Genomic DNA, 23,197 nt, shown 5'->3' with positions numbered 1-23,197 from the left:
CTAACCACCCGTTTAATTTTTTATTTTAAATTACCACCCCCATAAATTAAATAAATGCTCATATTACCACCCGTTTCAAAAATCTGGTGGATTTTCGGTCTGTGGGCCCGACCTAACGCTTACCCTTTAGACTGATTTTTTCCCTGATTTTTTTCTTTAAAAATGTTCTTCTAACTTCAATTCACATTTTTCTCTTTAAAATTTGATAGAATTTGGTGAAGGAAATGTGAATTAAAGTTTAGAGAGCATTTTTAAACTAGATAAATCGGGGAAAAAATCAGTCAAAAGGGTCAAAATAAGTGTTAGTTGAGGCCTACAGACGGAAACTCCACTGGATTTTTGAAATGGGTGGTAATCAAAGCATTTATTTAATTTAAGGAGTGGTAATTTAAAATAGAAAATTAAACGGGTGGTTAGTTCGAAAATGGTTATATTTTTGGGTGGTAATTTAAAAATTAACCTTAACATTACGCAGTTTCTAATTTGGAGTTTTATGGTCTTTTGCAGATCTATGTAAGTTTCAAAATACAAGTCAAGGGATTAATTCTCAAATACATATCGTCCCTAAAGAGTAACTATTGTGTAAGGAAATAGGAAGATCGCGTAGCTATACTAATTAGTAATTACTCGTCGGAAAACATGGTAAAGAATAAATTAGAAAGATTATCCTGCGAACAAATTGAAGCCAGTAGAGCACCATGAACAGACCCTCAAAAACATGATGGGTTAAAAAGCAACATGGTCACATTGAATCTAAATATCATATAGGAAGTGTACAATTGTTTATGCTAGGTTAAATACAGAGTAATTAGGAAGACAGTAATATCTATAAGATGGCTAAATGTGCATAAGAGTTGTGTTCTCCCATCATTTTGGATAGTTTAGTTAATTGTATTCATATATCTTTCAACGCCAACAAGCATCACATTTTAAGTACTGTCTAAGGAGTCGGATTAGTTTCTAACACAGCGAGAAGATTATATATGTGAGATTTCTAATCAAACCTTGATATGTATGTACAACATGTTAGATACACAAAATGAACACATGATCGATAATAAAATGATAATCGTTTAAATAATTATACTTTAAATGTTCTTTCCTCATCAAAATAACCCAAATACTCAACACATTAACCCAAGGCATGAGTTAATAATGTGATAATACATAGTAGTACATAACATAAAAATAGTACGACCACGTACTAAACAATAATTATTTAAGTATAATTAATGCCTAATTATAGATTTGGGAAGTAGATGGTGATTAAGGGCACTTGGGTCCTCCTTGTTGGGTCTTCCAGTTGTTGTAACACGGGCAGGATTGCTTGTTGCCGTAGGTACCTTTTGGTACACACAGACATTTTGAGCAGCACTTGAGGCAGAAGAACATGCATGGCTTCCTGTGTGATGTAGCTGAGCATCTATAGTTGCATCTTGGTTGACAATCTAAATCATATTAGTTCGAGTTAGATTCGGAGTTAAACAGAACATCAATATTAATGCGTTACCGGATACTTTATCCTATTTTTAGCAAACCCCTTTTATTATAATATTTCACTGACCGTGCTATTTTCATATTTCTTGAATTGCGTAACGTTAAATAAAAAAATAAAAATAAAAAAAAAAAAAAAAAAAAAAAAAAAAACTCCATGGTGTATAACATTTTAGATTTCCTGTATTAATCTATTCTTTTTTAGTCTTATTTAATTTTCAGTTCAATTTAGTTCACAATCCACCCTTTTTGTTCATTTTTTATTTTTTTAGTTCACTTCAATTCAGCTTAGGTTTAAAAACCTGGATTTAAAATTAATCCGTACATTAATTTGACTCTCAAGTCACAATCTACAATATACTATAGGTACTGTAGTACCACTAAATGCAAGCTAGCCTTTTTCTTTAGTTGTTATTTGAAGTGGATTGTTAAGGTGTTGTTTGGTTTACATACAAAATCATGGGAATTGGAAATTCCTAGGAATTGCAAAATGAGTAAGTTGTTTGGTTGAATAAAATGGTGAAATGGGGGAAGTAGAACTTCCTAGGAATTTTCAATTCCCACAAAATGTAGGAATTTACTTACCTAACCCCCCCTAGGTAAGTTGAAATTCCTATGGAATTAACTTCCCTCATTACTAACCAAACAACTTTAAGAAATTCCCATGAATTTGATTATGGAATTTATTTCCCATATATTAGAAGTTCATGGGAATTTTCACTTCCTATGTTAACCAAACGACCCCTAAGTATTTAAAATAAAGTGATAAAGCCCGTCAAAAAATAAAAAAAATAAAAAAAAGTGATAAAGAAAACAGAGAAGTTGCAAAAAAAAAAAAAGTTTATCATATACCTCCTGGATGAAGCCTATTGTTTCCCTGTTTACAAAAAACAAAATGCAACATCAGCTACACAACCAACAAACATGCTTACAACATGAAAATAGAATCATTAAATGCACATAATCTTGAGAGAAGAATATCCTAACTTCTTATTTATCCTTTTTTTTTTTTTTTAGTGTAGTGTCATTATATTATATCGAAATTAGATGATGGATGGATTACCTCAATGACGCTCGAAAACGCGACCAACACTAGTAAAACAACCAGCACAATGCTGTAAATGTGACTACGTCCAGCCATATCCAAACTCTCTAAATAAGTTAAGATGATTTGAGCAATGCAAATGTAAGAGAGAATGGAAATGGTAATGACATGAACAAAATAAAGGGGTGTAAGAAGAGTTTATATAGATGTAAGAAAGCGTTAGTTGAAAGTAAAAGGAGGATGATTTTGTGGGGCACAGTGTTATATGCTCAAGTGGGGAAGCAACTAGCGGTGGTCTAGGCGTGATATATGGGATATGTGATTGAAGAATAAAAAGTTTGTAACGGTAAATCCGGCGTGTTAGTTGCATTTCTATCGTAAAAGTTTGCAACTTTTTTGTTTGGATTTTTTCCACTTTTGTCAATGTTGGATGTCATGTTAGTTCAACAGTAACTACTGTTTTAACTGTTGCACCTCTATTTCTGTTGTTTTATCATCTCTTTTATCATGTGACTTGTGAATTATCACCGACGGTATTTTGTTTTAATACTCCGCGTACTATGGTTTTATACTTTGACTAGTTTAAGTCCCGTGCAATGCACGGTTTTTACTTAGCATATTCATAAATTATAATGTTAATTTAACAAAAATTAATAATTAATTAAAAATAAAAATCAATATTTTTAATTGAAACAAATACTTGATTTTCTTTTCCATAAAATACCTATTATAAAATATTATATGTCAAAATATTTTCATTGAATGCATATAGAATATACTTTATATATAGTTGTCAAATTGAACGTTAAATATTACAGGATATTATAATATAATGTTCATAAATATTTGTTAAAAAAAGGAAAGTAAAAGTGGCGGGAATATTTTTAATCAAAACCTGACAAGTGTCATATCGAATTCGCCTTTAGTATAATGTAATTGATGTACTTTATTTTGTTCTATTTAATTGTTAAGGGTTATGAATGATTTTGGGATTAAACAAGACTAGCAGGTTGATCGGGTTGGTTTTGAAAATTACCGAGTCCGTTTGGTTTCATTGTTTTATTACGGTTTCTATTCAAGTAGAGTCCTAATCAGGGTAAGTTGTAATCGGTTTGTGTTGATCTAAATTGGACCAGTTTTAAAGCAAGTTTAGCTAGTTTAAAGAGGGGATCCTATTCAAATTTGATGGATTAAAATCGAGTAGAATCATTATTTAGTCGGGTTAATCGAATAACGATAGGAACGAGTCGGGTCATAAACAAGTCTGGTCTTATTTAAGTTGGGTTTACGAGTAGCGGTTGAAATGGGTCAAGTCAAATTGAGATAGTCTCTAAGCAAGCTGGGTTAAGAATCAGGTAGCGGGTATAAACAAGCCGGGTCAAAATCGAAACTTGGTGTTGGGTTTGAGAGTGTGGAGAACGGTTTCAAGAAGGCTAAGGGGGTGCATAGCTTAGGAGATTAAGCTTTGGGCTATTGCTTTGTGTTAAGCAGTGGTGGATGACAAAGGGCTGACTTCAAATGGGCATTTCTCAAGATCTAGAAGTGATATTGAGATGATTCAAGTTGGAGGTGATACCTTGTCTCAAGAGCTTTCCAACAACTGGTCATAAGCTTGATTTGGTTCAGAGTCGAGGGAGTTATGGCTGTTTTAAGAAGAGTTGTCTGCGCAGTGCGGGAGTTCGACCGAACTCATGAAAGGTTCGGTCGAACCTAGTTGCTTCTGAGTAATTGAGGAAGAATGTGTAGCGTTTTGATTTCTAGAGCAGGTTCGGTCGAACCAAGGAAGAAGTTCGACCGAACCACCTCATGTTCGACCGAACTCTGGGAAGGTTCGGTCGAACCATCGAGCCCCTGTTCAGCATCACGATTTCTTTTATTTCGCTCGGGATGTAATCTTAGTCGTTGATCTTCCTGCTCTATATATACTCTTGTATTATCATTGTAGAGAGGGAAAAGGAATAGGATGAAGGAAAAAGATGCAGAGAGAGAAAGCCTCATGAAATACCCAAACACTTAGGGTTTGAGTGTTTGAGAGGGTGAGTTTGGGGTGGGAGCTTTAATGGTGATTGAAGCTTGTAAACTACATTATTCTTCATCAAATTGTTACTCCATAGTGGATTGGTGGGTTTTTCTCCCGGTTCTCGGGGTTCCCACTGCACGGTAAATTCTCCTTATCTCGTTTATTGCTTGTTTTTCCGTCTTCGTTGTTGTTAATTGTCATTAATCGCAAACTTAGCTAGCACATTAGTATTCCCTTTCACTTGGGTCCTAAATAAGTTGATTAATCACAGGTAGCAACGTATCTACTCAAAATCGAGTCAAGACTTACACAAGTTGGATTATTTGGTAACAGATTAGAATAAGTCTAGTTGTAATTGGTCGGATGCACACTCGGTTAATTAGGTATAGAGTAGTATGTAAGTTAGAATGAGTTTAAGCATAAACTCACAATAAATAAGGGTCATAAACAAGTTAGGCTGATTTAATAGTAGGTTGAAACGAGTCAGGTGAATTAAATGATAATAGAGTCAGGTCAAAAAGAAATTAGGTTTGTTAGGTCATACACAAAATCAAATCAGGCCAAGTTCGAGTCAAAATGTAAATAAGTTAGGTTGATTAGGTACAAGAGTAAAATGAGTTGAGTTGTAATTGATCAAGTCATTAATAAACATGTTTGGTTAATTGGATAGTAGGTTGGAACTTGTTGGATCTTAAACTCATTATAAATAGTAAAAATGATCCCAATTTTTGTCTGTTCTCTCAAAATAATCCCAACTTTGGATTATTTTTAAATAATCCGAACTTTTGGGGTCATCTGCTCAAAATGATCCCAAGTGATCGATAACTTATTAAAGAGGTAATTGTTTTTGGTTTTAGTAACACGTGTCATCACGTGGTTGGTTGACAATTTAAAAAATAATAATAAAAACAAAAAACCAACCCTAATCCACGACAACCCCCACCACCACCCTGATTTTCGTCAACCTTAGCTTTTCCTACAGCCTAGCCAAGGTCCATGCCCCCACCCTCCAAAATATGTCGCGACCAACCTCCTTTCCCCCGCGCCGGTGTTGGTACCGACTCTGCCCTTCATTACCCCCTAAATTCCCTAAACCCCCAAACCACCATTATCAACAACTCAAAACCTAAAAAAAAACCCAACCCTACCGCACAAACACCACAATCGGCCCCTCTACCCTCGAAACTCTAGCGGCTAGAGTTTAGGGTTTCGAGGGTAGGGGAGGGTCATTTAGAGGGTTTTATAGTTGGGTCGGACTGTGATAATGGGGTTTTGAGGGTCAGTTTTGGCTGGGTATGTTGGAGGGAAGGTTAGGGTGCCGCCAGAGGTGCAGGGTTCTGGGAAGGATCGTAGCTGGTGGTCAGGACAATGGTTTTGACTTGTGAGTGGGGCTGGGTTTTTGTGTAATTTTTGAAGTTTTTTTTTTTTTTTTTAAGCTTTTATTCCATATTTATTTTTATTATTTTTCAAACATTCATGTGATGACACATGTCACCTTTGAAAGGAATGATGTCCTTCGAATAAGTGTATTTTTCCAATAGAGGGTTCAGAATTCACTAGTGGAAAAAAGGCCATCCGTAACGGGCAAAAAGGGCCCATCCGTAACGGGCAGCATCCGTTACGTATGCGGCCGTTACGGATGGCCATTGTTATTCGTAACGGGCACTGTCCGTTACGAATAACCCATTATTCGTAACGGACATTTAAAATGTCCGTTTCAAATGCCTGTTACGAATAACCCCTTATTCGTAACTAACATTTCAAATGTCCGTTACGAATAACCCCTTATTTGTAACTAACATTTCAAATGTCCGTTACGAATAATGGGTTATTCGTAACGGACATTTGAAATGTTAGTTACGATTAAATCCTTTTTTGTATTAAAATAAGTCCTTATTCGTAACGGGCACCTCAAACGCCCGTTACGAATAAGTGATTATTCGTAACTGTCATTTTAAATGTCCGTTACGAATAAAGTTTTATAGTATATAGTTAAACACTTATTTGTAACGAGCAACAAAAATGCCCGTTACGAATACGTGGTTATTTGTATTTGACAAATCTCCTGCCCGTTACAAATAATCATTAAATTATGTTTTTTTAATTAAATTTCGATAGCATGTATTTATATATAATTAATATATATTAATTAAAACCTATTATAATAAACCTGTTCCTGTAAATACACAATTATACCGAACAATATTTCGTAAAAATTAATATGACGTAATATAAAAATTGAAGTAGTAACACATTACAAATAAAAACTTATATAAATTTATCCAACATATACAACATACAACACTAAAAATATTACTTTGTTCTACCTAAGCTAATAGTTATGCATTCAATAAATATTTACTTCTAAAGTATTGCGCCCACTGTTCTCGAACCACATTCAACTTGTCGACATCATCAGGGCTTCCCTTGGAAAAAAATCCTATTGAAAAAAAAAAACATATGAATGAGGATACAAAATAAAAACAATCATTAGAATAAATGTGATGGTCCAAATTATAGAAATAAAACTCAAAATATAGAAATAAAAAACATAACATCCTTAATTAACTTATATTTTGATTTCTATGAATTGAAATCAATGAAACGTGAACATTTACTCACTTTTAGAGCGTACAGAACCAAAAAGGCTTCAAAATTGCACTAAGGGACTTCTATCTTTCCCATCTTTCATTATTGGTCCAAATTAACACAATAAAACACATAAAATCCTTAATTAACTTATTTTTTTTATTTCTATGAATTGAAATCAATGAAAAGTGAACATTTCCTCACTTTTGGGAGCGTATAGAGCCAAAAAGGCTTCAAAATTGCCTAAGGGACTACTATCTTTCCCATCTTTCATGTATTGGTTCAAATTGACACAATATAACACATAACATCCTCCATTAACTTATATTTTGGTTTCTATGAGTTGAAATCAATGAAAAGTGACCATTTACTTACTTTTGGGAGCGTATAGAGCCAAAAAGGCTTCAAAATTGCCTAAGGGACTTCTATCTTTCCCATCTTTCATGTATTGGTTCAAATTAACACAATACAACACATAACATCCTTAATTAACTTATATTTTGGTCTATGAGTTGAAATCAATGAAAAGTGATCATTTACTAACTTTTGGGAGCGTATAGAGTCAAAAAGGCTTCAAAATTGCCTAAGGGACTTCTATCTTTCCTATATTTCATGTATTGGTTCAAATTGGCACAATATAACACATAACATCCTTAATTACCTTATATTTTGGTTTTTATGAATTGAAATCAATGAAAATTTACCATTATCTCACTTTTGGGAGCGTATAGAACCAAAAAGGCTTCAAAATTGCCTAAGGGACTTCTATCTTTCCCATCTTTCATGTATTGGTTCAAATTGACACAATATAACACATAACATCCTTCATTAACTTATATTTTGGTTTCTATGAGTTGAAATCAATGAAAAGTGACCATTTACTCACTTTTGGGAGCTTATAGAGCCAAAAAGGCTTCAAAATTGCCTAAGGGACTTCTATCTTTCCCATCTTTCATGTATTGGTTCAAATTGGCACAATATAACACATAAAATCCTTAATTACCTTATATTTTGGTTTTTATGAATTGAAATCAATAAAAAAATTTACTATTATCTCACTTTTGGGAGCGTATAGAGACAAAAAAGCTTCAAAATTGCCTAAGGGACTTCTATCTTTCCCATCTTTCATGCATTGGTTCAAATTGACACAATATAACACATAACATCCTTGATTAACTTATATTTTGGTCTATGAGTTGAAATCAATGAAAAGTTACCATTTACTCACTTTTGGGAGCGTATAGAGCCAAAAAGGCTTCAAAATTGCCTAAGGGACTTCTATCTTTCCTATATTTCATGTATTGGTTCAAATTGGCACAATATAACACATAACATCCTTAATTAACTTATATTTTGGTTTCGATTAATTGAAATCAATGAAAATTGACCATTATCTCACTTTTGGGAGCGTATAGAGCTAAAAAGGCTTCAAAATTTGCAAAAAAAAAACTACTAACCTCCTATAAGACACCTTTGCACTCCAAGTGAGAAGTAACAATCTCATACATGTATCTCATAATGTAGTAGCCTCATTCAACGCCTCCTTGTTGTTGAGCGCACTAGTATATATAACAAATAGTTAAAATTTTTGTTTTCAAAGTGAACAATGTATAACAATATGGGATGAGTAGTGTATTTACCTCCATTTGTATGAATTTCAATTTTTACCTATGTGATTTCAATTCACTCCCTGTGAGATTCGCCCGATATACTTTATAAGCCCTACAAAAATAATATATATTCTAACACTTTGAACAAAATAATCTACAACATTCTTTTGCAAGTTTTCCAACTATTCCAAAAAAAAAACATATATAAGATATGGCAGAACAAGAACCTGAATAGAAAAAAAATGATATGCATAAATAGAGAGACTTGTAGCCTACAGCATAAAAAGCATAGAACTGATCATAAATGATCAGCATATAAAGCAATATGCATAGAAGTAATCAGAACTGATCAGCATAGAACAATGATGGCAGTGAACATGATAACAAGGGGGGACTCGAGCAATAAACAGAAAAGGCCTGAAATGAACTGATCAGAATTGATCGGAACTGAAATTTCAGAACTGATCGGAACCGAAATTTCAAAACTGATCAGAAATGAAATTTCAGAACTGATCGGAACTGATCAGAACTGAAATTTCAGAACTGATCGGAACTGAAATTTCAGAACTGATCGGAACTGATCAGAACTGAAATTTCAGATATGATCGGAACTGATCAGAACTGATCGGAACTGAGCAGAACTGATCGGAACTAATCATAACTGAAATTTCAGAACTGATCGAAACTGATCGGAACAAATCGGAACTATACTTTTATTCTTCAATTTATCTAGATGGCTATGGTATTAATCAAAAACTCGAATTCAATAACGAGTGATTGCTACTAAACCTAACGAGACCAAAGAACATAGGAGGGGCTATTCAGGGCAGCCAAAGTGCATAACTAACAAAAATAACCAAACACATAAACATGAGTTATTTACCTAACAAAGAAAATTTGATATTTGATGCAAATAAATTATGCACATACAATAAAATAGACCAACCAATGAAACTATACACTAAAAGTATCCAAATAAAGTACAACATACTTCAAAATTTCCAAATGCGAGAAAAATATTCACCTCTACCTCTAATTCTTAGGAATTCGTCACATAAATATCATTTCCTATCCTCTTACATAGTAACACTCATTCTTCATTGAACACACCCAATTAAAAGACTCATTCTTCATCATCACTTGTTTTTCAAACAAAATGTTGCCCGGGATTCAAAATATGTATGCTAATCACATTATCTAATACATAATCAATCTTAGTTTCATATCAGGTTCAACTAAACAAATCATCGTTAAAAGTTTAAGACAAAACAAAATCAATCAACAAAATACACTACACCACAACAAAAATGCCGAAAATTAAGACTAAAATCAGACCTTGCCCTTGTTGATAAAGGCGCCGGAGCTTGTCCTAACCTCACTAATCTGGCTATCCCAGACTCATTACTTCCACATGGTTCCTGCAGACAATACAGAAACGCATTAAGTGATTAAAACTCAATGGTAAGTTTTTGAAGATAGAACTCATAAAAGCCATGGTTGAACAGAATTGTTCTTCACCTCGCTACCAAAAAAATTATTAAAATTACATAAATTAAGGCTAACAAACTTAACAGCTTCAATTTTTTTTTAGAGCAAAACGGGAGAGGGGGAGCTTTATTAAACACACAAAAACAATTTACAAAGAGTCAAGCTCCGCAAGGGCAGTAACACCCTGCGGAAATGAGTCCAAGAAAATTTGCTCCACCCCATTACAAGGTTCAATTCTGGCCATTAAATGAGCTACAACATTCCCGTTTCGTCTAATATGAAAGCAAGAAAAAGAATCAAAGGACCGTCTATCTTCATTCCTTTGTTGGATCAGCTGCACCACAGAAAGGGAATCACACTCTAGCTCCACTCTCAAGTACCCAAGTCTCTTTGCCATAGCAATGCCAAGGCGAGCTGCCATTGCTTCCGCCAATTTCACCGAATCAGAGCCTACACATTTATTCACAGCAGCAGCAACTATCTTACCCTCCTCATTCCTGATAATCGCTCTTAAACCCACCTTAGCCACATCAAACAAAGCTTACTACCCCAGGGCAAGGCTTCTGCCAGGTGCTATGAGACGCTACACCACATCCCCTGCTCACCCCACCAACAGCCCCCTTATACTTCCCATAATCTTCCACCAATTTCACAAAACCCATTACCCCTACCACGCTGCTACTCCATGGATTATCAAACACCATAGAATTTCTGTAGGCCCACGCACCCCAAGCAACAGCCATGAAAGTAAGAAAGTCTTTATTGCTCACCCATTACCCCCTCTCAGGTTTTATTCCTGAAATAATTATTTTACCATTCAATATTATTATAATTACAGTATTATTTATAACACCCTTTTATAATTACAATATCGTGTTACCCCTTGCATTTCCATCTAGTAAAATGAAAAGTTATACTACAGATATCTACTATGGAGTATATCAATCTACCTTAATTATTCAATCTTGCTATATAGTTGTGCTTTAATTATGATTTTATTTATGAAAAATCAAATTGACTTTTCAGCCAGAAATAAATTAGAATCTTAATTCGAATCCATCTAAAACATTATGAATATAAGATTTATTTCCACCCAATGGAAAAAATCAAATTAAACATGTAAAATCAATCAATTAATTCGGAAAAAAAAAATTTTAAAAAAAAAAAAAAAAACCCTATAATCAATTAATTCGGATTTTTTTAAAAAAAAAAAACCTATAATTACGTAATTGCAATTAAGCAAATTGAAACAAGGGTTACGAAATTGGGGGAGGAGATAGAAAGATAGCATCAAATTGAGCTTACAGGAAGCTATTGATGGGAGTTTCTTGAGCAGGAAGGGAGAGCTTGAGCAGCTTCAATGGAGAGAGCGTTGCTGCGTGAGAGGGAGTAGAGAGCGCTGCTTCAATGGAGAGAGCGCAGCTGAGTCGCGACGAGAGAGCGCACCGGAGTTTGGAGAGGACCAAGCTGAGGAACGACCTGAGTTGAGGGAGCTGAGGACCACCGGAGTTTAGAGAGGATGAGCTCAGGATCGGCCGGAGTTCGGGGAGCTGAGGTCCGAACTGAGCTTCAATATTATTGGAGAGAGAAAGGGGAAATATTTTGATGAGAGAGAGCGATGAGAAAGGGGAAATTAAAAAGTTAGGGTTTACATTGAAAAACTATTCGTAACGGACATTCCTTGTTAGTTACGACTAGTGGGTTATTTGTATCGGGCAAGACTTGTTGGTTACAACTAGTTGGTTATTTGTAACGGGCAAGACTTGTTGGTTACGAATAAGTTGTTATTTGTAACGGGCAGAATCCTGCCCGTTACAAATAACAACTTATTCGTAACGGGCACTAATCTGCCCGTTACAAATATATCTTTTTCTGCTCAAGTCACAACATATTTGTAACGGACATTGATTTTGCTCGTTACAAATGATGTAATTGTAACGGGAAATCATATGCCCGTTACAAATAGCTTGTTACAAATAAGCTTTTTTCCACTAGTGATTATTAGAAAGCTAATTATTCAGTGAGGTCAAGTGATTGAAATGCTTAGCTTGAGACCACTTCCGACCAATAATATTAATGCATAATTAATATTACAGCTCAATCTTGACTGAATCCTTCGGGTCACACCCAATAGAGTAACTTATTCGAGACGACGAATTAATCCGAAGGATTAAATGACTCATTAGAGTATTACGAACGAAAACGTCGAATATCGAGTTGGTAGTGTCAAAACCGATTGTCGTAAGTCGAGTCAAATTTAGGAATTGACGAGATGAGAAATCAAGCAAACAACATGTTAAAATATATCCCTAGCCTTGGGTTGGCCTGGCTAATCGAGAGCTAAGCTATATATGCTAGCTAGCCATAACCGTAAGCAAGGCCGCAAGCTCAGCAGTCCTATAAGGGTGCTGGCCGGTGCTTGCTAGCCGAGCTCGCAAGCTAGTAGTGCAAGCAAGGAAAACCGCAAACTTGCATGTTGTGCCTCGCTAGCAACTGCTAGCAATAACTAGGCGTGCTAGCAAGGCAAGTCGTAAGCTTGCATGCTGTGCCTTGCTAGCAACTACTTGCAATAGCTAAGCGTGCTAGCTCGAACAACCCACACCATTGCAGCGAGGCTAGCAGCAAGCCATTGCTCGATGGGCCTCGCGCGCATATGCAAGAGCAGCAGCGCCCAGTAGCCCGCAATAATGCGTGGCGTGCTGGCTCGGGCTTTCATCACATGCAACCAGCTGGCATGCTCAGCCTTGGGGCCAGGCCACCAGCGCGACAGCCTTGGCGCCAAAGGCAGGCCATACCAGCCGGCGCGGTGCCATTTGCCGGGTGTATGGGTGAGCCATTTGTGTGAGCTTGCTTGGGGAGCAAGGGGTGGTTGGTCCCCCCTTGTGGTCTTCACCTAACCCTTTCTCCCGAGCAATCTCACATAAATGGCAAAACGAGGCACAAAACCCCTAAACACCTCACTCGGCCAGTCAGGATGCTTACACAGCCCACATGTGGCTGTCGAGGGTGCGGGGTAGTGCCTCATGTAGGAGTTTATAGGTACTATATGCGGATAACATGAAACATATACATAAAGCACCTAAATCCAAGATCGCATTCATAACACACAAGACACATAATCATACCTTTGAAGCGTGAATTCCACGAGGCTAATCAATTGGCAAATCAGGGAGAGAATAGAGCCCCAAGCGTTGCTCCTTTACTTAGCCCACGGGATTTGAATGAGCCATCCACCAATACTAGATTGTTTGAGTGAAAGAGGAAAATCGTGATCACCACCTTTAATGGACTAAACCGACCACCACGAACCACCACCACAACTGGTGCCAAGGGAGGAGAGAGCCGTGGGTGAGAGGGACTGGGGGAGTGTGAGAGGGTTAGGTTTCGTGTTTGCTAATTAGGGTTTGATATTCCTGATCACTAAATTGCATTGCATGTCAAAACCCTAGGCACCTAGTCTTTATATAATCCTATTATAATTAGACTAGGTCACAAAACCCCAAAACCCTCCGTATCACTCCATATTGCATGTCAAAACCCTCGTGTCGATCTAAGCCCTTTGTGTGACCTTATAGGATCCGTCCAATTTGGCTTTAGCCTATTTTACTAGCCCAAAGATCATTAATACCTCTAGCTATGATATATCGACGACCCAATTGTACGAACTTAATTATCTCCATAGCTTGATCCATTTTTATATCTAGTAATTAGACACGACAAAGACATAAATCCTTCAATCTCCCACTTGTCTGAGACAAGTGTGCAGTATACAAAATTATTAAGTCAATGTGTGTCGATTTGATAATATGATTGCATCACATTTCGAGATCATAATAATCTACAAATCATTTCTTGATATTTGAGTTCGCATTACAAAACCAAATGATTACTGAGTAATGCATTTGAACACGGCCACATATTTTCTGAATTCTCCCTCTTCAAGAGGCCATGACACATTCCCTAATATAATAGGTAGACTCAATCTAATCTTGTAGAAACAAAGCTCCCACTCAACTTTTGAAGTAACCAGGTGACATCCTTTATAATCTCCCATTACGGGAAGACATTTGAATGTACCACAATTAAATCAATCATTGAATGAAATCAATGTTCCACTCATGTCAAAGGAATCCACTAACATATATCTGGAAGCTCTATACTTGAACTTCAAAGTAGGTCAATGATTCGATCATGCATCATTCATGCATATCCAAGAGATTGACCGAGCATCACTACACCCCTACAACCCATGAAACCACGTTATCCAATTAATCTTACATGCTAGTTCATTTATTTAAAATTATTTATGTCCACTTTAATGATTTTGAACTAGGAACTTAAATAATATATGAATTTTGTTCTCCTGTGGGGTTTCATTCACTAGGTCATCAACCTGCTGAGCCCATCAATTCATAATTATTTTGGACATTTTATTTAATTTACAAAACCAAAATTAAATAAGAGAAATGAAATTTCTATTTATAAACATAATTCTGCAAATATATGTGTAGACACCCAAATGTGTCTCCCCAAAACCAAACCTAGTGATGAATACTTTCACGTCATTTTATTATCGAACGAAGTGAAAGTCTGGAAAGTCTAGTGATGAGGATGTTTTTATTAAATTATTTCTCTTTCTGCTTTCAAAAATATTTCTTTTCTTACCCTATTTATGAAAAATATTCAGTCCAATTTAGTTTGATCCATGATAAGGGTCCAATAATAGTGTAGTTGGATTGGGCTCGCAAAGAGCTTTCCAATGATACAATTAGTATTATGTGCACCATGGTGCACCTAGAAATAGGTGCACCACGAATATACTTTTGAACATTTAGTAAAAAAAAACTGAACATTTTACAAACAATGAATATTTAGTAAAAAAAATATGAACACGTTACAAAAATATATTTTATCAGGCAATGTTCATTTGTATACATTAAATGTTCAGTTTATATTACAAAAATATTGAATTATTACGAGTCAGTTCAAAATTTGTCTAACTTGTAATAATTCAAAATTTACAATTGTTCAGATTTTTTTACTAAATGGTTAAAATTTGTTATTGTTCATATTTTCTTACTAAAAGTTCAAAATTATAAGCATGGTGCATTGCAATTGTTCAGATTTTTTTACTAAATGTTTAAAATTTGAGATGTTCAGATTTTTTAACTAAATGTTCAAAATTCTCGATTGTTCAGATGTTTTTACTAAATGTTCAAAAGTATAGGCATGATGCATTGCAATTGTTCAAATTTTTTAACTAAATGTTCAAAATTTGCGATGTTCAGATGTTTTTACTACATGCTCCAAATTTGCAATTGTTCAGATTTTTTTTAATAATTGTTCAAAAGTATAGGCGTGTTGCACCATGGTGCATCTTAAAATTTGCCCCAATGATATATTATAAGCCCAATTCCGATGAATTATGAGGAAGTTATAGATTAAATTAAATTAGGCCCAACGATTTTAAAGGTGGCCCAATGATCTAGAGGAGGGCATATTAATTATTATTCCTTAGGTAATTAGGATTAATATAGTCTTCTAGGAATATCTAGAAGGTTCTTTTTAATTCTAATAAGATTAGGATTGATAATTATATTTTTAAAAGATGTTTTATTTTGAATAAAATATATCAAATCTGATTGGACGCAGAATTACCTGTAACCGGTTTTGTAGACACCCAAATGTGTCTCCCCAAAACCAAACCCAGTGATGAATATCTTTCATGTCGAATCATAATCGAATGAAGTGAAAGTGTGGAAAGTCTAGTGTTGCGGTTAGTTTTTATTAAAATTCTCTTCGTTCTGTTTTTGAAAACCAATTTTATTTTATGAAAATAGCCAAATCCAGTTTAGTTTGGTCCGTAACAAGGGTTCCAATAATAGTGTATTTGGATTGGGCTCGAAAAGAGCTTTCCAACGATATATTATAAACCCAATTCCGATGAGTAATGAGGAAGTTATGGCAAAATTACTAAACTAGGCCCGGTTTGATCTTTATATGCGGCCCAATGATTTAGAGAAGGACATATTATGAATTATCATTTCTAATGCAATTAGGATTGATTATAGTCTTCTAGAATCTTCTAGAAGGTTCTTTTGAATCCTAATGTGATTAGGATTGATAATTAAGTTTTATGAGTTTTATTTGGAATAAAAGAAGGGTTTTAAATGAATTCACGATTTTACCCCTCGTACGGACTTTTACACTTAATTTTATCAAAAAATAGAAAACGTGTTGAAAATCACCTGCAGTGCCGCACGCCAGGCTGTCGCTCGGCGACAGAGGCAGTTGCGGCGACAGCGACGTGTTTTATCCTTCTTAGAACTCCGATTCTTTTTTATCTAGTCCGGACTATTTTCATTTTAAATAGGGTCTTTAGACCTCCGTTTTTAATGACCAACTCTCATCAAGAAAATCATGATACTTTAGCTCTATCTCTCTCTTTCTAAACTAACCTTTTTACAAACACAAAATTCCGCATTCACAAGATCTATACACACCTAGCCAAATTCGAAGTTGCCTTCGCCCTAGACGTGAAAGGTTTGATATTTCTGAGGGTATAGTCCCAAATCTCTATTTCAATTATTTGATTTAATTATTTAATTTTATTATTTTCCTTGAAGTTACTAACGTGTGTATTTTGTTATTAGAAATAGATATGAGGCATCCAAGTAAGTACTTTAATTGTTTAATTGATATTATGATATAGAAATCATGCTTAGATTATTTTTTTGATTCCTAGTATCATGTTAGGGTGTTTTGATCTTCCTAGTATCATGTTTAGGGTAACAAATAAATTTTTTTAATATCAAGTATGATTAAAAGAATGCTTTCTATTTCCTTTCTTAATATCATGTTAGTATCATGTTAGGGTTAAAGCTTTGATCTTTAATGTTTAGTGACATGCTAGGGTTTGTTATTAATCTTGTTAGTATCATGTCTAGAATCTTGCTATTATTATGCTTTATTTTTAACATGAACATTATGATTATGATTATGATTGTTATTATTATTATAATTTGTTAATATCATTTTGCTTGATTATATATATTGTTATTTCTTGATCACACCTTTTCTACATGTTTAAAGGGAATTTGTACTTGTAATAATCACGCTTAATAACATAATTAATAATCTTGTTTAGAGTTAATTTGATTATAACTCAAGTGATCGCCAATAATAGATTTATTTGTGCATTAATATTCAACCAACATAGATAAACAGGTTTAGGGTTAACTTATTGATTGCATGTTAGTCAGAAAGCGCACATGAATACGAGAAGAATAAAGTAGAGGCCTATTATTAGGGCAGGTTCTTTCTCTTTTAGATTGGATTTGTACCTTCATCCCCGAACTTCCAGTCTTGGTTCCAGACCTATTGGAGTTAACGATCTCTTGGATCGTTAAGGGGTGTAATCTTCACCTCGTGAACGGTTTACAAGTTCCTAAAACTTGTTGGCGACTCTTTTGCTCTAGTTTCCTTCCCTTTGGACGCCACCATGATTTAGTGTATGATCACAGTGGGGTTCAAGTTTGGGGTAATGCTTGAAATATTCCCTACAGGTTTAAAAGGTAATTCCGTGTGTAAAAGCGCGTTGTACTTTTGAACCAGCGCGAGACGACAGAACATATATATGTACATATACATATATATATATATATATATATATATATATATATATATATATATATATATATATATATATATATATATATATATATATATATATATATATATATATATATATAAAAGTGCAAACCAGAAGGTTCAAGGATTTTTCTAAGCTATGCCCCCCAAGTTTTTCGGTTTCTTAAGTTGTACCCATATGTTTTCAAAGTTATAAGTTGTGCCCTCCACCTCATGATATTTATCAACAATCCCCTTTGACTGCCATATCCGTTAACGAAAGTTAAGTTATTTTATCAACAATGGTGTCGTGGCGTTATTAATTTGACACGTGTCCTGTTATAATTGGTTTAACACTTTAAAAAATAAAAAAAAAAATCAAAAAATAAAATAATTAAAAAAAGGTTATTGTTAAAATGTAGACACCCATTTGTGTCTCCCCAAAACCAAACCCGGTGATGAGTACCTTTCACGTCAAATCATAATCGAATGAAGTGAAAGTATGGAAAGTCTAGTGTTGCGGTTGGTTTTTATTTCTCTTCTTTCTCTTTGTTTTTTAAAACCAATTTTATGAAAATAGCCGATCCAGTTTAGTTTGGTCCATGGAAAGGGTCCAATAATAGTGTAGTTGGGTCAGGTTCGAAAAGAGCTTTCCAACGATATATTATAAGCCCAATTTCGATGAATAATGAGGAAGTTATGACCAAATTACTAAACTGGGCCCGGTTTGATCTTTATATGCGGCCCAGTGACCTAGAGGAGGGCCTATTATGAGTTATCATTCCTAATGCAATTAGGATTGATTATGGTCTTCTGGAATCTTCTAGAAGGTTCTTTTGAATCCTAATGTGATTAGCATTGATAATTGAGTTTTAAGAGTTTTATTTAGAATAAAAGAAGTGTTTTTAAGGAAATTACAGTTTTACCCTTCGTACGCTTAAATTTTATCAAAATATGAAAACGCGTGGAAAAACTGACTGCAGTGCCGCGGCGACACGTCTGTTGCTTGGCGACAGGCTCTGTCGTTTGGCGATAGTGGCGTGTTTGGCGATAGCGTCGTGTTTTATTCTTTTCAAAACTCTGATTCTTTTTTATTATAATCCGGTTGATTTTTGTTATAAATAGCCTCTTAAAACCTCCGTTTTCAATCACCAACTTTCATCAAGAAATTCTTGATATTTTCTCTCTCTCTTTTCTAAACTAGCCTTTTCTCAAATACAAAATTCCGCATTCACAAGATTTAGACACACCTAGCATAATTCGAAGTTGCCTTTGCCCTAGACGTGAAAGGTTTGATATTTCTGAGGGTTTGGTCCCAAATCTAGTCTAAACTTTCTTAATTCTTTCTTTCAATTATTTGATTTAATTCTTTGTTTTTATATTTTCCTTGAAGTTACTAACGCGTGTATTTTGTTATTAGAAAAAGGTACGAGGCGTCCAATTAAGTAAGTGCTTTAATTGTTTAATTGATATTATAATATAGAAATCATGCTTAGGTTGTTATTTTTCTTCCTAGTATCATGATTAGGGTAAAGAATATAATGTCAATTATGATTCCTGTGATGCTTCCTATTTTCTTTCCTAATATCATGTTAGTATCATGTTAGGGCTAAATATTTGATCATTGTATGTTTAGTGACATGTTAGGGTTTGTTATTAATCTTGTTAGTATCATGTCTAGGATCTTGCTATTATGCTTTAACATAATTATTATGATTATTGTCATGATTATTTTTATAATTGTTATAATAATTATTATGATGATAATTATATATTATTATGATGATTTATTATGCTGCTTGATTATATTTATTGTTATTGCTTGATCACACCTTTTATGCATGTTTAAAGGGAATTTGTACTTGTAATCGCGCTTAATAAGATAATTAATAATCTTGTTTAGGGTTAATTTGATTATAATTCAAATGATCGCCAATAATAGTTTTGTTTGTGCATTAATATTCAACCAACATAGATTAAACAGGTTTAGGGTTAATCTATTGATTGCATGTTAGTCAGAAAGCGCACATGAATACGAGAAGAATAAAGTAGAGGCCTATTATTAGGGCAGGTTCTTTCTCTTTTAGATTGAATTTGTACCTTCATCTCGAACTTCCAGTCATGGTTCCAGACCTATTGGAGTTAACGATCTCATGGTGTAACATTCACCCTGTGAACGGTTTGCAAGTTCCTAAAACTTGTTGGCGACTCTTTTGCTCTAGCTTCCTTCCCTTTGGACGCCAACATGCTTAAGTGTATGATCACAGTGGGGTTCAAGTTTGGGGTAATGCTTGAAATATTCCCTACAGTTAACATCAAAGGTTATTGTTAATAAAAATTAGTGAGGTTGAGGGCACAGATTAGAAGATTGAAAAAGCACGGGCACAACTTAGAAACCGAAGAAGCACTAGTAGAAAAAACGAAAAAAGACACCGGTTCAAACCCGATATATGCCACCGGTTTGAACCGCTGAATATGTGGGGGAAGCCAATTCCTCCCACATATGCCACCTGTTCAAAACCGGTGGGATAATTGAGTTTTGGCACCGGCTAACTGGTGCCATTAACTATTTTGGCCACCGGTTAACCAGTGCCATTAAGTATTTTGGCGACCGGTTAACCGGTTTCAAAAATAAATTCCTGCGGTTTTTTTTTGTAGGCACTTTTTAGAACCGGTTAACCGGTGTCATTTTATTTAATTATTATTTTTTTTCCTATTTTGTTGCAATAATATAAAAAAAAACCCTGTAATTCCAGCAATAATATTAACAATAATAATAATAATAATAATAATAATAATAATAATAATAATAATAATAATAATAATAATAATAATAATGATACTAATAATAATAGTAATAATAGTAATAATAATAATAATAATAATAATAATAATAATAATAATAATAATAATAATAATAATAATAATAATAATAATAATAATAATAGACATTGGGGCTCGTGCTGCAGCTCATATCTTCACTAGGGTAGGATTTGCAATAGCTAGAGGAGTGGGGGCCTAGATTGTATCTCGGCTTCCCACTAATTTATTGTAGGTTGTATGACTTTTGTTTTTGAGATAATAATAATAATAATAATAATAATAATAATAATAATAATAATAATAATAATAATACTCCCTCCGTTAATAGTTATGTGCAACTTTGCACATGATTACGGTTACCAAGGCAAAAGATGGAGGGCAAAGATTAGAGGGAGTTAAGGGAGTTAATTAAAGTGAGTGGAGAGATAAAGCTGGTCCCCCCCCCCCCCCCACTTGCAAATATGGAGCATCATATCATCTCATCAAAAACCTTCATCAGGCCAGCCCCCTTCACCATCTACAGCAATCTACAAGTGAACAAAAGAAACAGAAGACATGGCAGCAATAGATGAAGACCCTTTTTTCGACATTGAACACTTAATTTCAGAGGAAGAAATTGTAGAGTTGTACTATGATTATGAAGAGCAGATGCAAGATGCAGATTTTGAAGCATACAACTCAGACAATGAGAACATGCAAGAAGAGGCAGAAATAGAAGACACAACCATTAACAACAACAATCAAACTCAGCAAGATGAAACACAAGCATCATTGTTTGAAAAAGGGACTCACCAACCAAACAGAAAACAGCTTAACATGCATCAAAAGAGAGAGATTGTGGATGCAATGCTATTGAAAATGCAAGATGGTAACCTACCAAGAGGCTACAAGGTGGAATTATCCATCAAGTTCAAGGTTCATAAATCAACAATCACAAGACTTTTCAATGAAATAAAAAGGCAGATGGCAGAAGGGAATTTGATTGATGTCAGGTCCAAAAAGATAGGCAAGACAGGTCCAAAGCCAATGGAATTTTCTGATGAATTCCTACAGTCAGTCCCACTACACTTAAGGCAGACAGAAAGATCATATGCTACAGCATTCAAAATTTCACATGTTACTCTTCATTATTTGAAGAAAAAGGGGAGAATTAGAACACACACAGCAAGCAGCAAGCCAGCACTAACATCAGATCACAAGGTGGCAAGAATGAAGTGGGTTTTGTCTCACATAAACCCAATCCAAGGGAATGAGAACCCCACATTTGATGACATGAAGTATTCCATCCACATTGATGAGAAATGGTTTTATCTAAACCCAGATAAAAGGAGATTTTATCTGCTACCAAGTGAGGAAGATCCCTATATGGCTCAACAATCAAGGAGGTTCAAATTAAAAGCTATGTTCATGGCCATTATAGGGAAGCCTCTTTATGGGAGAAATGGGGAACTCCTACATGATGGGAAATATGGGATATTCCCATTCACACAGCAAGAAAGGGCAAAGAAGTCAAGCAAAAACAGACCAGCTGGCACAATGGTCACAAAAGCACTTCAAAATGTCAATAGAGATGCAATAAGAAACATGTTACTTAACAAAGTCATACCAGCAATAGTGTCAAAATGGCCAGCAAGTTTGCCCAAAAATGTGGTGATTCAATGGGATAATGCAAGGCCACATCAAATACCTAGAGATGAAGAGTTCATTGTAGCAACACAAGCAAATGGATTTAACATTGAGTTTGTGTTCCAACCAACACAATCGCCAGATTTGAATGTGTTAGACTTAAGTCTGTTTAGATCTATTCAATCTTTGCAATATCAATCTTTTCCAAAGAATATAGATGAGCTTGTTGAAAAGGTCATTGAGTCTTATAATGATTTCAAACCAGAAGTAAACAAGTACATTTGGGTGACATTACAAAGATGCATGATCAAGATTCTAAAGGCAGAAGAAGGGAACAAGTACAAAATCCCACATATGAACAAGAAAAAGCTGGAGAATTTAGGCATTCTCCCAAATCAGATTGAAGTGGACAAGGGTATAGTGGTGGAAGTTGTGGAATACCTGAACACAATGTTCAGGCCAGCACCCCAGGGAAATCATGAAGCAGAAACAGAAGACATGGAGGTAGATGCAGACTAGTTACAAAGACACACAGTCAACACCCAAACACTGCCACACATAACCACTTAGGAGTGAACAATGATATGTTAAATTTCACTTTTGTTTAGTTATTTTTTGGAACCAATCAATAGGTGGTTAGGTGTATTTTGTATGCTAGGTTATTGAAACATATGAAAGGCAGTGGTGGTTTAGTTCTAGTGCATTTGTAACAGGCTTTTTGTAGCCATATTTTCAAGTTAATGGGAGTACTTAATCACATGAATCCATCAGGAGATCAATTTATTTTACACATAACCCTTCAAACATGGTTACCTCAACATCAATCACAATATAGTGATTGGTGGAGCTATACCTTTGTTCAAATAGTATTTC

At 34.8% G+C, this 23,197-nt stretch overlaps 2 protein-coding genes across 2 annotated transcripts; one reads left to right on the top strand and one right to left on the bottom strand.

Moving 5' to 3' along the window:
* Nucleotides 1-1,055: 1,055 nt before the first annotated feature.
* Nucleotides 1,056-2,727, bottom strand: LOC145555889 (protein RSI-1-like). Its single transcript, XM_081617604.1, has 3 exons — nt 2,558-2,727; nt 2,347-2,371; nt 1,056-1,448 (listed from the first exon to the last, which is right to left on the bottom strand). Exons 1-3 carry the CDS (start codon nt 2,633-2,635, stop codon nt 1,267-1,269), a joined length of 285 nt encoding a protein of 94 aa, XP_081473730.1. The 5' UTR covers nt 2,636-2,727; the 3' UTR covers nt 1,056-1,266.
* An 18,526-nt stretch (nt 2,728-21,253) lies between these two features.
* On the top strand, nt 21,254-22,843 carry LOC145642809 (uncharacterized). Its single transcript, XM_081693974.1, has one exon. It carries the CDS (start codon nt 21,254-21,256, stop codon nt 22,841-22,843), a length of 1,590 nt encoding a protein of 529 aa, XP_081550100.1.
* The last annotated feature ends 354 nt before the right edge of the window (nt 22,844-23,197 follow it).

The sequence above is a fragment of the Chenopodium album genome, chromosome 8 (assembly GCF_948465745.1).
Source record: "Chenopodium album chromosome 8, dcCheAlbu1.1, whole genome shotgun sequence".
Taxonomy (NCBI): Eukaryota; Viridiplantae; Streptophyta; class Magnoliopsida; order Caryophyllales; family Amaranthaceae; genus Chenopodium; species Chenopodium album.
Note: the sequence above shows the minus strand (reverse complement) of the source record. Positions and strands in the feature narration are given on the sequence as shown.

Excerpts from the sequence above, each read along its gene's own strand:
- LOC145555889 (XM_081617604.1), bottom strand. The coding sequence starts at position 2,635 with ATGGCTGGACGTAGTCACATTTACAGCATTGTGCTGGTTGTTTTACTA. Across the intron at positions 2,372-2,557 it reads CGTTTTCGAGCGTCATTGAG|GGAAACAATAGGCTTCATCC; the intron begins GTAATCCATCCA and ends TTTTGTAAACAG. Across the intron at positions 1,449-2,346 it reads CAATAGGCTTCATCCAGGAG|ATTGTCAACCAAGATGCAAC; the intron begins GTATATGATAAA and ends AATATGATTTAG.
- LOC145642809 (XM_081693974.1), top strand. The coding sequence starts at position 21,254 with ATGGCAGCAATAGATGAAGACCCTTTTTTCGACATTGAACACTTAATT.